The sequence below is a fragment of the Spea bombifrons genome, chromosome 2 (genome assembly GCF_027358695.1).
Source record: "Spea bombifrons isolate aSpeBom1 chromosome 2, aSpeBom1.2.pri, whole genome shotgun sequence".
Taxonomy (NCBI): domain Eukaryota; kingdom Metazoa; phylum Chordata; class Amphibia; order Anura; family Pelobatidae; genus Spea; species Spea bombifrons.
Window position 1 is genome coordinate 74,233,393 of NC_071088.1, and position 15,316 is coordinate 74,248,708.

Consider the following 15,316-nt stretch of genomic DNA (forward strand, 5'->3'; position numbering starts at 1 on the left):
TATGGGAATGTATCAGGTACATTAATAATAAGGAGAATGTACTGCCCTGGCTGTAATGGGAGTTGGGTTTTCTATGATTCTTTAGTGTTCTTTCTCCTTAAGGATCTTATTTTTTCACACAGCCATAGTGTTACGGACATAGTGTTTGCACACAGCGTTTGCTGGCTCTTGGACCATGCGTGTCACTGCCCTGTTTAGAGAGTATAAGAAGATCTGTTGATCTGTTGAGCATTTATTAATTCAAAGCTCCCCTAGAACGACTGACTGCATTTCTGTTCAGCAATTCTTTACCTCTTGATTGTGGACGTTGGCCAATGCTGACATTGGGGCTTCCCTCACACTTGCCGAAGTTATTTTTCTGTCCACTTACACTGACATACCTGAATTTAGGCTAAGAGACAGATACTCTCTGTCACAAAAAAACACTTTCTGCTCATACTCAAGAGAGAAAGTCCTTATGGAACAAAACACTTCAAGCAGAGGAAGGTGTAATCTATTCTCTTTGGCTCTCTCCAACTTTCCTAGCAGTTTGTCTGCCTCTATCCATCCTCTAAAACTCAGCTCTCATCAAAGCTACTGGATAATACAGGAAAGGGTTTATTTGTGTTGGCCCCTTAGGTTTTGGGCCCATATTGTATCTTCCTTGTCATAACCATACTTGGGGACTGTCAGCTTCTCCAGGTCACTATGGGGAAACTCGAGTCATGGGTGCTGCGTTGCCGCACACCCCACTTCCCTCCCACTTCCTCTCCAACAACACCGTGTCCCACGACCTCAATGGGAACATCCACAGACATCAGTGGGAGCACCGTAATGTCATCCGGTCTCTTACTGCCTCAAATTATGTCCTTCTCTTATATCTGCTGGGATGGAAATAATGATATTGAGAAGTTTTTCTACAATGTGATACGTGCAAAGAAAGTTTTTTTTTTGACACACACTAAGAACAACTGCTCGTATTTGCTTTATTTCTCTATTGGAACTAAATGAATATGTCTGTTTGGAGAAAAAATGATTGGTGATAGTAAATTCCAAGTGAAGATGTGAAGTGTTCTTGAGTCTCAGTGTTCTTGCTTCTCCTTTTCATAATGTCAAGGGTTCAAAATTTCCTTTGTGTTCTTTTTATATATATCACTGTCCTGGGCTTAATCCACCACTAATCAAGCCCCTCCCAATGTCCTTTTCCAAATCCATCTTAATCCTTAGTATATTTATATATATACATAGTCTATCTACCATCCAAAATGAAGGCTCAAGTCAGTGCTATGAGCTCTGAACCTTTTGTTGAAGTGATCCCAGGAATTGTTTGTGATCATAGATATACTAGGCTCATCAACTCAAAGAGCAGCTATTTTTATGATATGAAGAGCTCTCTGATGTCAACAGCCAAAGATACAGACAGAATACTTTTTCCCTTCTGATTTGCAAGCAGCTCCTCTCAGAGATACTCCATCATTTCCGTAAGTATTACCATTTTCACCTTTTTTCCTGCATTCTAGGTGCCGTTATTTTCACACAGTGAACCAGGTATATGATCAGATTCAGTTACTGATTGGTGGCCTTTTGACATGTTTATTGATATTTATTAAAATTATTATATATTGATTTCAAAATGTTTGTAAAATATTGCAGTTCTTCCTATGTCTGTTACTAAATGATCTCCAGGTAGGTTCTGGAAAACAAAATAGTATAGCATACACCTCCAAAATGGACCAGTCCCTGCAAAAATGTACCCCTTTCGTGGGTCTGACTCTTACCACACACCATAGTGGCCATGCTCCTAACACGGGTGTCCAATTTGAACACCTGAAATTTTGGAGGCGTATGCTATACTATTTTGTTTCCCAGGACCTACTTAGAGATCACTTAGTAACGGGCATAAGAAGAACTGGTGGCAAGAACTTCTCTTTGTATATATTTTCTATTATCACAAATGGTCCAAGGAACACGTGTGGCCTTTGAAAGAAGAATTGTGTCACAAGGGCTTAAATAGATATAGGAGCATTTGCTTTTCCAGTTAATATCAAGACCAGAAAGTGCAGGATAGTGTGAAATTCCATTGCTTTTTCTAATTGCAGACATCAACTCCTTTGCTAAAAATGGAAAGAAGATCAACATTTTATGAAAGTCAGGAGGAGGAGACTGAGCAGAAGAAACAAATGCTTCAAATGGGAACCACAACAATGAAAAGGAAATTTAGAACAAGGTTAGGCAGGCGTAATATTTCAGCTAGAATTAGAGAAAATATTGCTTAATGTACTTGTACTGTATGCTATAAGAGTAATTGGGTTTTCTTGAGGATCCTGTCTAGATCTTCTGTGAGATACTGTAAGTTGTAGGGAAGTTATTGTTAATTTTGCAAAGCTATTCTTTTTGAGGAGTACTGGTCTACATATCCTGGTGTGCTTTTTTCATGTTGAACATGAGATTATGTATACTGTATAAGGTTATGCTATAAATTGTCATTTAAATGAGGGTGATTTAGTGATTGGAGTATATCAGGACAATTTCAGCATAATCATGAAATGATACTTATCGTAATTAGTTATTGTTTTATATAGTGCCATTATATTCCACAGCACTGTAGAACTAGCATAATTACACTTGTGTTACATATATAAAATACACAGGATATTTATAGCCTCCCACCACCATTTACATAAATTGAAAACATTCGGTAGCTCTTTGATTAGTACAAACTTCATTTTTGTACATTTTTCCGATAACGAGGAGGGTCCCTGATGAAACAAACAAAAATGAATGGCAAAACCTCTTTTGTTAACTGATGTTACTTTTTCTGGGGTCAGGCACCTTAAACAAGCTATGATTAGCATTTTGGCAGCATTCACAGAATATGTGGTGAAGGCTCAAAGGGGGTAACAAGCATTCGGGAGTCCAATAAATCTAACAGGTGCTGCGTATTAAGTATTAGCGAATGCAAACTGCCCATTTATTTTTGGGCAAACCAACAATCAAAGAACAAATTTTGTTGTCCAAAAATGAACTAGCCAAAAAAGGAAATTAAAAATTTGTCCGAAAGGATTTTGGGCCTTGTGCAAAATTAACTTAATTGGGAGTTTGCAGCTGATGCACTTTAGGCTCAGTGACTTCACTATTTATTATGAAGAACCAACCCTAGTGTGTTAAGAAAGTCCTGTGTAATGTATAAATAAAATGGTGAGATCATTGCAAGAAATCTCCCCAACATTAACCATACATTATACAGGTTCTGCTCAGCCCTTCTTGCAGGGGTAGCGTACCAGGGTTGCCCCTTCACAATGCATTGTAAAGTTGGTGAGCTGAAATCTATAGCTTAGTCTATAATGTTTAGCATAAGGCAGATAAATTGCTGGGAAAATAGATAAGCTAGAAAGAAACATAAAAACATTTTACTTTTGTAGAGCATGTTATTTTATGATATTGTAGTAATTTAATTCAGAAGTGAAATATTTATGCTGTAATTTTTTTACATCTCCCAGACTGACTCACCTTTAATAGTATCTAATAGCTCCGTAGTCCATAAAGTGAAACTTCCTAGCGTGTAACATACATGCTGCTCTGGGTGGCAGCCTATTAGCTAAAACAGTAAAATTATTTGTTACTCTTTATCTGTTGTGTTAGAAGGAAGAAAACAGCAAGGATTTTTCTCATTTGTTGTTTTTTTTTTGGCGCACAATCATGTTTCCAGTGATGAAGAATTGGATGATATTCCAGTGTCTTCCATTGACCTTTCGGTGGCAAGGGCTGAGCAAGTTCTGAGACCAACCTGGTAATATAACCCGAACAATATGGTAATATAACACGAAAATCACCGGAACAAATGAAGGATTATGCAGCAGGATTGTACATTCTGAGGCCAATATTGCATGGACTCAGCTTCGAGCCATTGATAAAAGTCTACAAGGAAGATTTGGGTGTTTTGAATTTGTAGATAAGTACATTGCTAACCACCATAAAAGAGCATCTTATAGTTTTGATCAAAGTGTACTGTAGATGAACAGTCATAACCAGTTGATAGATGGTTCTTGTGATTAGAAGAGGACAATCATCTTGTCTAAGATTTATATCCCGGTTGCACCTAGACACAAAGTAAAGTGGTGCCTCCTTTCAACTCCCAATTAATAACAATAAAATAATAGACGTAGGCTACACATAGATGGGAACTGGGATGAGCTGGACAAAAGAGGTCAATGCTTGCTATTAAACAGATTCATTGCCTCTGAAACAGACTGCCTCATTAAAGTAACTTTGTAAGCAGTATTTACAGTGAGTGTAATATATATCAGGTAATCTACACATTGTGCTAACAACATTTTGGATTTAGGGAAAATTTATTTTGTTTTACCATGAGGCACCATATGCATGTCACATTTCCACTGCTATTAAGGAAAACATATTTAAATATGATGCCATATATGATACATGCAACACATGAAGGACCGATTCTTAATTTATGGGTTGCTTTAGATATGACAATTCTATAAAAAGATGTAAAAAGCAAAACATTTTATGTGTTCCTTATATGCTGTGCACACCTGGATTGATTATCATCAGTATAGCAATTGTAACATACCGTATTGGCTCGGATATAGGCCGCCCCCGTATATAGGCCGCACCCTAAAAGTTTGGTGCTTTTTTAAAGAAAAAGTTTTTTTCTTTAAAAAAGCACCAAAAAAAACATGCTGCCACTCTGTCCCCCCCCCGAGATATGCTGCCACTGTCCCCCCCCGAGATATTCTGCCACTGTCCTCCCTCCCCGAGATATGCTACCACTGTCCTCCTCCCCCCCGAGATATGCTGCCACTGTCCCCCCCCCAGATACGCTGCCGGTACCGGAAGTTGCATACGCTGCCGGCCCCGCAAGACACCCCGCAAGACACCCGCTGCGGGGGATCTGTATCCTAACCCCACTGCCTGCCCGGCGCCCGGGACTGCATGCCCCGGGCGTCGGGCGCTAGACACCGAATATAGGCCGCACCCCCACTTTAAAGACTTAAAGTGGGGGAAAAAAGTGCGGCCTATATTCGAGCCAATACGGTACTTATTAGTTTCCCAAATCTAGTATATTTGTCTTTCTACAGGAACACCATCAGACATGACCCCAGAGAGTTTTGGGTGGAAACCAGGGATTGGAGTCATGGGAGCTTTAGGAAGTACATGGATAAGTTGGAGGTCAATGTTATACAGGCTTGCAGATCCTTGCGTGAGAGGGTGGACCGAAAGGCTCTACGCAGAAAGGTAAATATGTCTTAAATACACTATATTGTATAAAAGTTTTGAGACAACTGACTTTTTATTACAGGGACTTTTATGACATCACATTCTAAATACATAGACATTAATATGTAGTTGGTTCCCCCTTTGCAACTAAAACAGCTTCCCCTCTTCTGGGAAGATTTTGGAAGTGTTTCTGTGGAAGTTTTTTGCCCATTCACCCAATAGAGCATTTGTGAGGCCATGCACTGATGTTACATGAGAATGCCTGGCTCACAATCTCTGTTCCAGTTCACCAAAGGTTAATATGGGGTTCTGTGCGGGCCAGTGAAGTTCTTCAACAAACTCATCCTTTATAGACCTTGCTTTGTTCACAGGGGCACTGGACCCTCAAAGTTGGAAACATTGAATTGTCCAAAATTTCTTGGTATGCTGTAGCATTAACTTTAACTGGGTGCCTAGCCCAACCTCTACTAACATTTGCAGTAGGCAATATGCATTCCATTAGGTAGAGTTCTCGTGGAATCCGCCAAATCCAGATTCGTCCATCAGACTTCCAGATGGTGAAACGTGATTGATTACTCCGGAGAACAAATTTTCACTGCTCCAGAGTCAAGTGGAGCTGTGCTTTATACCACTCCAGATGACGCTCGGCATTGCGCATTTGTGACCAGTGTTCCCTCTAAGCTGTGCGCTTGTGCGCGTGCACATAGCTTTTTTAGAGAGCGCACACGTCCAAAAAATTTTTCCCAAAAAAAGAAAAAAAGAATAATTTTTTTGAAACTTTATGCGGCGCGGATACTGTGCGCACAAAATTTTTGCTCTGTGAAAATTTTTGCACAAGAGAAATTTTCTGTGCACGCCAACTAAGAAAAATTAGACGGAACATTGATTGTGACCTTTGGCATGTGTGCAGCTGCTCAGCTATGGAAACCCATTTGGAAACCCTATGGAAACTGATGAAGCTCCTGACACAGGCAGTTTGGAACTCTGTAGTGAGTGATGCTACAGAGGACATCATTTTTATGCACTATGCTCTTCCGGACTTGGCAGCCCTGCTATGCAAGTGTGTGTGGTCTACTGCTTTGTGGATGAGCTGCTGCTACTACTAGACATTTCCACATCACAATAATAGCCAATGGAGATGGCTTAAATTTTAATAATCATTCAATAATTAGGGGGGTGTCCCAATACTCTTATCCATATAGTGAATGTCTATCACCCCATTATATTATGAAGTATAATCTCTCTCTAAATGTTCCGTCATATAGAGGTGCAAGTCAACAACAATATTATAAGGACATTCCCATCGACCATGGAAACAAAAATATTTTTTTTCATTGTGCCCGTCTAGCTATAGATTAGCTGTCAGCATGCTAGGACCTTTTTTAACATGTTACACTAAGCTGCTGGTCCCATACACCAACCCTTGCTCATAGGCAGGGACCATAGCTTTTATTTAAGCTGTTAGAGAAGCTACTATTTGTAAAGTTAGTGCACACATTCAAACAACAAGGGTCCTGCAAGAAAGTGTTGAGAATTGTTTGGAGCTATGTGAATACTCCGACCACATATGAGATACACAGTTCAACCTTATTTGCCAAACACATATCCTATGCATAAATATTAAGTAATACAATAGCGCAAAATAAGAAGGCACTCCAGGGCAATGTTGCAAAACCCAATGCTTAACCTGTCAGGGCCTGAGTAAACCCACAATACCATAGGGCCTATTGATTTTATGCCATTTGAGTTTTTTTTTAAAAAAACACCTCATTTATGGATTTTTCTTAAGTAATGTTGGCAGAGTATGACACAAAATATGCCAGATATCCACATTCCATCTTGACATTACTTTATAATTATGTATAACTGCATAAAATGTGTCCCTAAATTTGACTAAAAACATCTGTTCAGATTATTCCAATAAATGAAGGCCGCTTGCATGCTCATGGAACACTCTTATAGTCCAACTGTATTTAGGACTCATGTCAGCAATGAGTTTGGGCCTTTGTGTAGCATTTCTCTGAGCAATAATATACAGGCAAAGCAAGTGTTTGAGGGATTTAAATGTTTAATACAAAAAAAATTGCTGTAAAACACAGAGTGACTGTTCTTTTATGTGTAGGCTGAGGAGAAATGCAGACAGATGAAAGAGTTCAGAGAGCTATGTGGAAGACGAGCCCCTATGTTCTGGGTACCCCTAAGAGCACATTGCGTGTGGGAGAGGATGTCCGTCACGCTTGTCTGCACTGTACTAGGAAACCCCAAACCTCTCATACAATGGTAAGTTAGCAGTACTAAGAATGCACTTGCTTACTACTGTGAAAATATTTTGTGTAGACACACGAATCACTGTCATTGTTTGTCTGTAGAGATAGCTGCCTATGTGCTTGATTTTTTTCCACCTGTTAGCACTTGATGAAGCTGAAACACCTAGACATAATAGCTATGAGAGATGTCCACATACTTTTAGTTATATGGTGTACCAGTCCTACGTATCTATATATATTTGGGTCATTCAAGTAAAAGTAAAGCTTTGCTACAGGTAGGCTACAAAGCTGCAAAGCTGCAAAGCTGCTTATGTGCATATGACCACAAGCCATGACTGGAATTGTTAATTACATATAATTACACTATTATTATTATCTTCTTGGAAGAAACTTCCGGAAATAAGACATCTTAGTGAGTAACCTCTGGTTCATATTGTATGGTGTGTTTTTCTGATCAAAAATGTTACAACATGCAGCTGGAACATTGTGTTCTACGAGTGTGAACCATTTCTATCCTGAATGAGTGGGTTGAAAACATCTTAAAAACCTTTGTAGAGGTGTGGCCTTTATGCCATGTTCCCCATTCTCTTTATTCTTGGGGTACAGATTAACTTAAAATAATAGGAATAATGATAATAATAGGCCATATCCAGGCATGGTCTGCAAATCCATCTATCCTGAACCACTAGGGAATGAATTAATGAAAATATATAGATGGAGTTACAGATGAGTGACACAGGATGCCAGGTGTTAATGCAGAATGGATGGTGAGCATAACTGGGAACTGGGAGATTGCCGGGTGAAGCACCGCTTCTCCAGTTCGCCAGGTCAATACCCAAATCCTCCGGGTTTCCCACGGGAACTCCAACTGAAAACAAGAGACAGAGCTTGGATAAATGTAAAAACAATACGTTCAATACAAAGACAAAAAAATATACAACTGAAATACAGAGACAAAGAAAATATATATATATAAAAGACCTCAATAATTGAGTACAAATATATAAGTAAAACAAAAGCAGTGGAGTGATGTTCAACCTGCCCCACTAGGGGTTAAAACAATAAATATACAGGGAGAACCGAGAAAAAAATAAATATACTGTGTATATCTAAAAGAAGAACACTTTCCACTGGTAATGACTGTGCCTGTCCAGGCTTGCGCCCACAAAAAACAAGCAGGAACTCCCACTTACGTCAGGGTCCAAAGAAAGTGTTTCCTGAGCCCAATGCCCAATTGTAATTATAGCGATACTAAGCTTTTTTTTTGCTATTAAGCAAGGATACAGCAATCATAGATTGTAATGGTGTCTATATTTAAGTCAAATTTGTAGTGCCATTTCAGGCCACTAGGTTGCACCATTGTTATAGAAACACCAAGTCATAGAAACAGAATCATATAATTTGACAGCCGATAAGAACCATTCGGCCTCTCAAGTCCGTCTGTTTTTCTGATGCAAATATTCATTGTTCTCATCTTAGATTTAGGATAGCCATATGTTTATGCATGTTAAAATTCCCTCACTGTATTACACTTATCTACAATTAAAACTATATTACATTGTATCTAAACCTAATGTACTGTAATTCATAGAAATCTAGCATTTCTCCTCTGAAATAAGCTTTTCTGGACTTTGTTAAATTTCTTTAGTTATTTAAATGTTTCTACCACACCTCAATCAGTCTCCTTTCCTCCAAGCTATACATATGGAGCTCCCTAATGCTTTCCTGGTATCCCGCAAACCATTTGCCATTTTAGTAGCTGTCCTCTGAATTCTCTCCAAAATGTTATGGTGTCTTCAGAAGTGTAGCCAATACTAAATGTAGACAGTAAATGAGCTCTGATCATGGTTCAATGAAGTGGCATAACAACCTCCTTCTTTCTGCTACCAAGTATAATAGTATAATTGTATAATAGCTATCCAACCCAGCGCTGCAGGCAGGGGAGGGCTGGCAGCCTAAGGCCTGGGGGGCAAGTCAAGCCGGTGAACTTTTGCGGGATGCGCACAGACAACCTTTGCTGCTGCCGGCACTTCCGATGGGGTTCTATGGTTGAGCACCGGAAGGTCATGTGATGCCGGCGCTCAGTCATAGAAGCTGTGGCGGAAGTACTGGCCAGCAGCAGCAGGGGGTTAAAAGGCATGTCAGGGAGGCAGAGTGGCATATATGGGTGTATAAGGCATATCTGGGGCAGAGTGGCATATAGGGGGTTTACGGCAGATGTTCATAACTGGGGCAGAGTTTTTATTAAATATGAAAAATAGTTTACATGTGAATTAATATTTACTAGTAAAACTTTTTTCCTATAGGGTAGTCTTATATTCAGGTTTTTCTTTTTTTTGCTAAATTAATATTCAATTTTTGGGGGGTCGTCTTATAATCAGCAAATTATAATTAAGCAAATAGGGTAATAAGGAAAATAGTACATTAAAGTCCTCATGAAATGTAACATGTCTGTACATACATGGGTCACTTTGGGAGTAGGAACCTATGTCCTATATTTAAAATAGTTACATTCTACAATGCTCTTGGATATCCCCAGGTTTTTACATTGATGTAACGAATTTATCAGATATTGGTGATTTGTTTCTGTAGATGCAACTGCCTTTTTTGCCGTTCTGACAATATTAATCTAATCAAGCATATTTTTATTTATAAACTATGGTCTGGGTTAACCCAAGAACAGACATGCGATGAAACTCTTTCACTGGTGGGCCATCATTGCGTGTAAACTCCCTTAAAACCCCATGAGTCCCATAAAAAGCATCAACATGAACATGCTTTCCTGAGTCCCACCATATGGGAATCTGTAGCAAATGAGCTCACAATAACTAATGAAAGCCAGGAACACGGATGCTGCTGAGTATTCCCAACCTGGGTCCTCTCATATCCCCTAAACACAAACTCCATATAGACGTGTGTTTTCACTCATATCTGGAGGATATGTCATGACTTACTGCATGTCATTAGGTGAACATAATATTGTCCTGTAGACAAGCGATATCTGTTAATACATTTTAATACTTGAATAACTCATATTATTATATAATAGCACCTGATAAGTGAAGTTAATTGACCAGATAACACCATAATGCTATAGAAATAAAAAGAGAAACAGGTTATAGATGCGTAACAGAAAGGAAATGTGTAAATGATCTAGTGTGCTGAGAATATTGTACTTATTGCTTAGTAATCTTCTTACTGTTTCCCTTTTTAGGTTTAAAAATGGAGAACCAATTGACCTAAGATCTTCCCCACCCGGGAAATACAGGATCCTAAATGAATATGGAATGCTTACGTTAGAAATCCGCAGGTAAGCATTGAAGAAACTGCAATGAAGTTGGTTGATGGCAGACGAGCCCCCTGCTGGCGACCAATAGACTTTTTAAATCCTGATGCCAAAACTCGGCCTGTGCAGACCATTGGTCTCCCCGCTCCAGGAGTTAAAGGTCTGTAGAAGAGACCAATAGAGTTGATCATACAGAAATTTAACTCCTGACCTTTGGTCTCCCCCCTCCAAGAGTTAAAGGTCCGTATGAGCGAACCTATTGGTCTCTGGCAGGGAGCTCCCCTGGCAGCCCGGGTACCCCAGGTGGATTTTCGCCATCAGGAGTTAAAGGTCCATAAGAGTGACTCTATTGGTCGCCGGCAGGGGCCTCCTCCCCAACCGATTGGTTGATGCACAAGGAGGCACAAGTCTAATAATTAGGCCTTGGTCTAGTCTTAGATTCAGGATTGCCATATGTCTTTCCCATGCATGTTTAAATTACCTTACTGTGTTAACCTCTACCACTTCCACTGGTATGCTATTCCATCCCTCTGCAAGAAGATGACATCCATTTCCCGAATCTCAAAACAAACCCATATTTTACGGGACAATCTTCATTTTTGGGCACTGTCCTGCTGCCCCGCATAGCTGCCCCACTTTTTTAGGCAGTGGGGAGCAAGGGCCGGTTTGGGACATCCACTTTTCTCCTCTGACTTGTCTCCCTTCCCCCCTTTTTGCCACATCCCCAACACAAATGTCCCCTTTTGGACATCTTAAATGTTAAGGGTATATCGTTTTGTGTCTTCCTTCAATATTGAGATATTGCTTTTTGTGGTAAATTAACTAGAATAAAACCAAGGATAGAACCTTCTATATTCTGTGTTTTAATCAACACCTATTCTAAGTATAATTCATTTCTCCCAATTGTATGAGTTTTTATTTATAAAACAATCTGTTGTGTGGCATAATACAAAAGCATTTGCAAACGGGAAGCACGTTAGTTTAATGTGACTCCTGATTCATAAAACAACGTTGAACATCTACAGATTTGAACAAATCCTTAAAAAAATAGTAATGAAGGTCTGTCACTGAAAAAAGCTTCTGAAATACTCGGGGGGAAAAATCCCATCCAGTAAAGTTGATTTATAAACCTGTAGTATATTCAGTCACTCTTGAGTTCTCTCTCCTTTGGGTCGGCCATGTAAATTATGATGTTACATTTTCATTGAATTGGGAGATCACTGCCTTTTGTTTAACACTGGAACATACATTTTCTGTTTTCATTCTTATGCATTGATATTTCTAAAAAACTTTGTCGAGCGTGTTCTACTTTCATTTGCAATTATTTTCTCATTTATCAAAACTAACGTATTTGCTTTTTTATATTTTCATACAATTTGTTATATCTTGATGAAAGGTTTTTTTTCCAAAATCCAGATTTTCATGTGCTAAATTCATTTTCACCCACCAGGGGCACACATCATGGTGGATTAAGTTTTTTTAGACTTGTTTTAGGATCTTATGTTCTGTAATTTAAGTTGAGCTAATAGTCCGCATACCCAAGTGAATTGCTTAGTAGTAGTTTGTTATTGATTTCACTGTATTGATTACCGTCTAAAATGGCTAGAAGTGGCTGAGGCCTTCAAAAAAACGTATTAAACCAAACAAAAGCTACCACATTAACGAACAGTGAAATCCGAAAACAGCGCCACCTAGTGACGGAACAGTATATAACACACAAACTGCAGACAATAGTTGTTGCAACAGAATACATGAACACAGTATTCTAACAAAAATCCTGGACGTAACAGCTGTCCATGAGTGGTGATCTGGATATTGTACCTGTTCCTGAGTTTTATCTAAAGGCTGTCTTGTACAGCAGGCAATTACTTTCAAGGAATCCATGTATAAAGTGGATATAGAAGCAAAGGTGATAATTGTTAACCTTGTTTGCATGCGCCTACCCAGAATCCCTTGTGGTTGTGAAAGCACCATGAGATTTCTGAGGGAAAAGCAAGCCTTCTGGCTTGTCTGGTGTGTGTAGATGAGTGTTTAATAATACTTCTACTACCCCTTAAATTTAAGTGGTAGGGTTTCCATCACCTTTTACCCACCATAACTTATGTAACAAAAATCCACATACACATTTATTTGGGGATTGGTCGGGTAGTTTAATCACAAAAACAAAACATTTTCCACCACCATAAATACCAAATCAGGTTTTGACGGGTCACAGAACATAGCCCTGGATGCCAGTATCACAATGTTTCTATTCTTTGTCTATTTTTTCCCTATAAATAGATGCTCTCTGGAAGACTCTGCTGATTACAGTGTGGTAGCTACAAATACATTTGGACAAGCAACCTCCTTCGCTAATGTACTCGTAAGACGTAAGTACATCATAAAAGATATAACATGATTTCACAGGACAAATTTAGTTTATTACCAGGCCATGCTAGATGCCACTACCACCAGTGATATCTGGGAAGATAGATTAATATTTCTCAAATAAAAAAAACCTTAAAAAATACTCAGATAATTAAAAATAATTAACAGAAAACAAACTCGCTTATGCTCTGTTGATGTTGTTCGGAGGCTTATGTTCCTCTTACTCCTTCATTTTCCTTGTTGTGACAACTATATTTATACTTTGTTTTTCAGAATATGTAGGAATGAAATCAGGATGGGATTCTGTTTCATATCCTGGTAAGTACAATAATAGTCAATTGTTAGTTTTTCCAAGCAAGCTAGATAGCAGCCATTGTTGTAATAAGAATTATCAGTTAGTAGTGCACCCTTTTTAAATTACTGTATTATAAGACGACCCCCCAAAATTTGAATATTAATTTAGGGAAAAAAGAAAAAGCCTGAATATAAGACTTCCCTATAGGAAGAATGTTTTACTAGTAAATATTAATTCAACCGGAAGTTGATCAGAGAGGAGGATACAGGTCCTCTGCAGCGCTGCATGGTATCTGGATCTTAGTCTTGTAGTCAGACCTCTATTTGATGAGATGAGAAAAAAAAGTTATGTGCTATTGAATTCTATTAGATTCCAATAGCTTGAGCTTTCAGTGGAAGGCCATGGGTCACAACCCAGCTAATGTGAGTAAGGTTTCAAGCCTTAAATTCAAAAATTAGCTTGGTAACACACAATAAATAATTTGTCTAATACAGAATTGGGTTTTATGGATCTGAAGCTATATAAGGTGCATTCTCATCAAAATGCATTTTGGAGAGGGTATTCATAGTTTTGGCAAGAAATGCACGCCAATCCTAACATTGTATTTAGATATGCTTGCAGCTTTTGTCTGCTGTTTGCCTTCTAGTTACAAATTAACAGTCTTTCAGTTTTCTTTACCTATTATTCCATGATTTATACGTAGAGTTACATAAATTACAATTGTGTATATTTTGAATGTTACACATAAAATGATTTGGTGCCAGAACTTACTTCCTAATGCCAAGAAGTGACAAAGATAAGCATCTGTTCAACAAGGAGATTGGGAAGCTCATAAAATTAGGGGTAAAAAAAACCTGAATGACTTGTTTTTTGGCAATCATTGGGATCACTGACATTGGTGGTGTGGACAGCCTATAATTGATACTTGAAGCTCAATGAATACTTTGAGGTTTATTCACTAAGCATTGAATTGTAGCGGATTCATATACATACTACCTCTCTAACGTCGTGCATTAAGCTTCCCCTTGAGCTTCTTCTGTGAGAATGGTTACGTTGGGCATGCATGATGTGTATTGCAATTAGTGACATTTCTTCAAAGAACTACTTCACAACTTCTCTTCGGAGGTGAAAAAAATGTGCCAACAGACAGCCCTAAAACAAATGTATTCACATATTCAAATCTAGTGGACAACAACCAAGGGTCTTGCATTGCTTAAACATAAGGAGAAAGCACAGTAAGTCTTTTCACAAAAAGGAAGTTAGCCCCAATGCATGGGTAATATGGGAGATTTCTTAAAACCCTTGTAACTGATTTAACTATACATTATACCGGGCCTTCTCAACCCTTCCCGCTGTTCAGGCTTTTATGATGCATAGTGATAACTGATAAAAACTCCCTCTTTAGTGAATAAACTTTGTGTTTCCCTTCCAATTGTTTCCCATTTGGATTTTAATGTATTAATTAGTTTTACGTTAATAAAGTTGCTTTATGGCTGTCCAGTTATATACATTATTGTAACACTGAGGTGGGAAAAGCTGGGAAGCTGGAAATATAATGTGTGGATGACGATTAAATATTTTTCTATGCTTGTTTTCTTGAAGGGAAAGTGACTCCTTCTCCATTTATTCTATTGTAGCTCTCTTACCGGTCTATGAAGGGGAGTTCACCAGTGTACTAAAACCTGTGTTTGCTAGAGAGAACGAGGCTTTTACCCTGTCCTGCTCTGTATCTTCCAGCCTAGAAAGGCATGGACCAAGTGTTCACTGGTTTAGGGATGGTACGTAAACTCCTTTGTTCTGAAATCTATGAAGGTATATGTTTATTTTCAAAACTTCTCTTTACTTATGGGTTCATTATTGCAACAATAATTCTAGGAGTGT

At 38.6% G+C, this 15,316-nt stretch overlaps 1 protein-coding gene across 2 annotated transcripts in view; it reads left to right on the forward strand.

The window, feature by feature from the left end:
* Positions 1–816: 816 nt before the first annotated feature.
* Positions 817–15,316, forward strand: part of MYOM3 (myomesin 3) — a 38,604-nt gene continuing 24,104 nt past the window's right edge. The window contains exons 1-9 of one of the 2 annotated variants that reach the window (XM_053454798.1): positions 817–1,460; positions 2,079–2,206; positions 3,689–3,769; positions 5,082–5,238; positions 7,343–7,500; positions 10,702–10,797; positions 13,054–13,142; positions 13,414–13,458; positions 15,073–15,213. In XM_053454798.1, coding sequence (XP_053310773.1) covers positions 2,100–2,206; positions 3,689–3,769; positions 5,082–5,238; positions 7,343–7,500; positions 10,702–10,797; positions 13,054–13,142; positions 13,414–13,458; positions 15,073–15,213 — 874 coding nt within the window. In that variant the 5' untranslated portion in view covers positions 817–1,460; positions 2,079–2,099. Of the gene's footprint in view, positions 1,461–1,757; positions 2,207–3,688; positions 3,770–5,081; positions 5,239–7,342; positions 7,501–10,701; positions 10,798–13,053; positions 13,143–13,413; positions 13,459–15,072; positions 15,214–15,316 lie in introns of those variants that run through there. The other variant, XM_053454799.1, reaches the window with a different exon arrangement.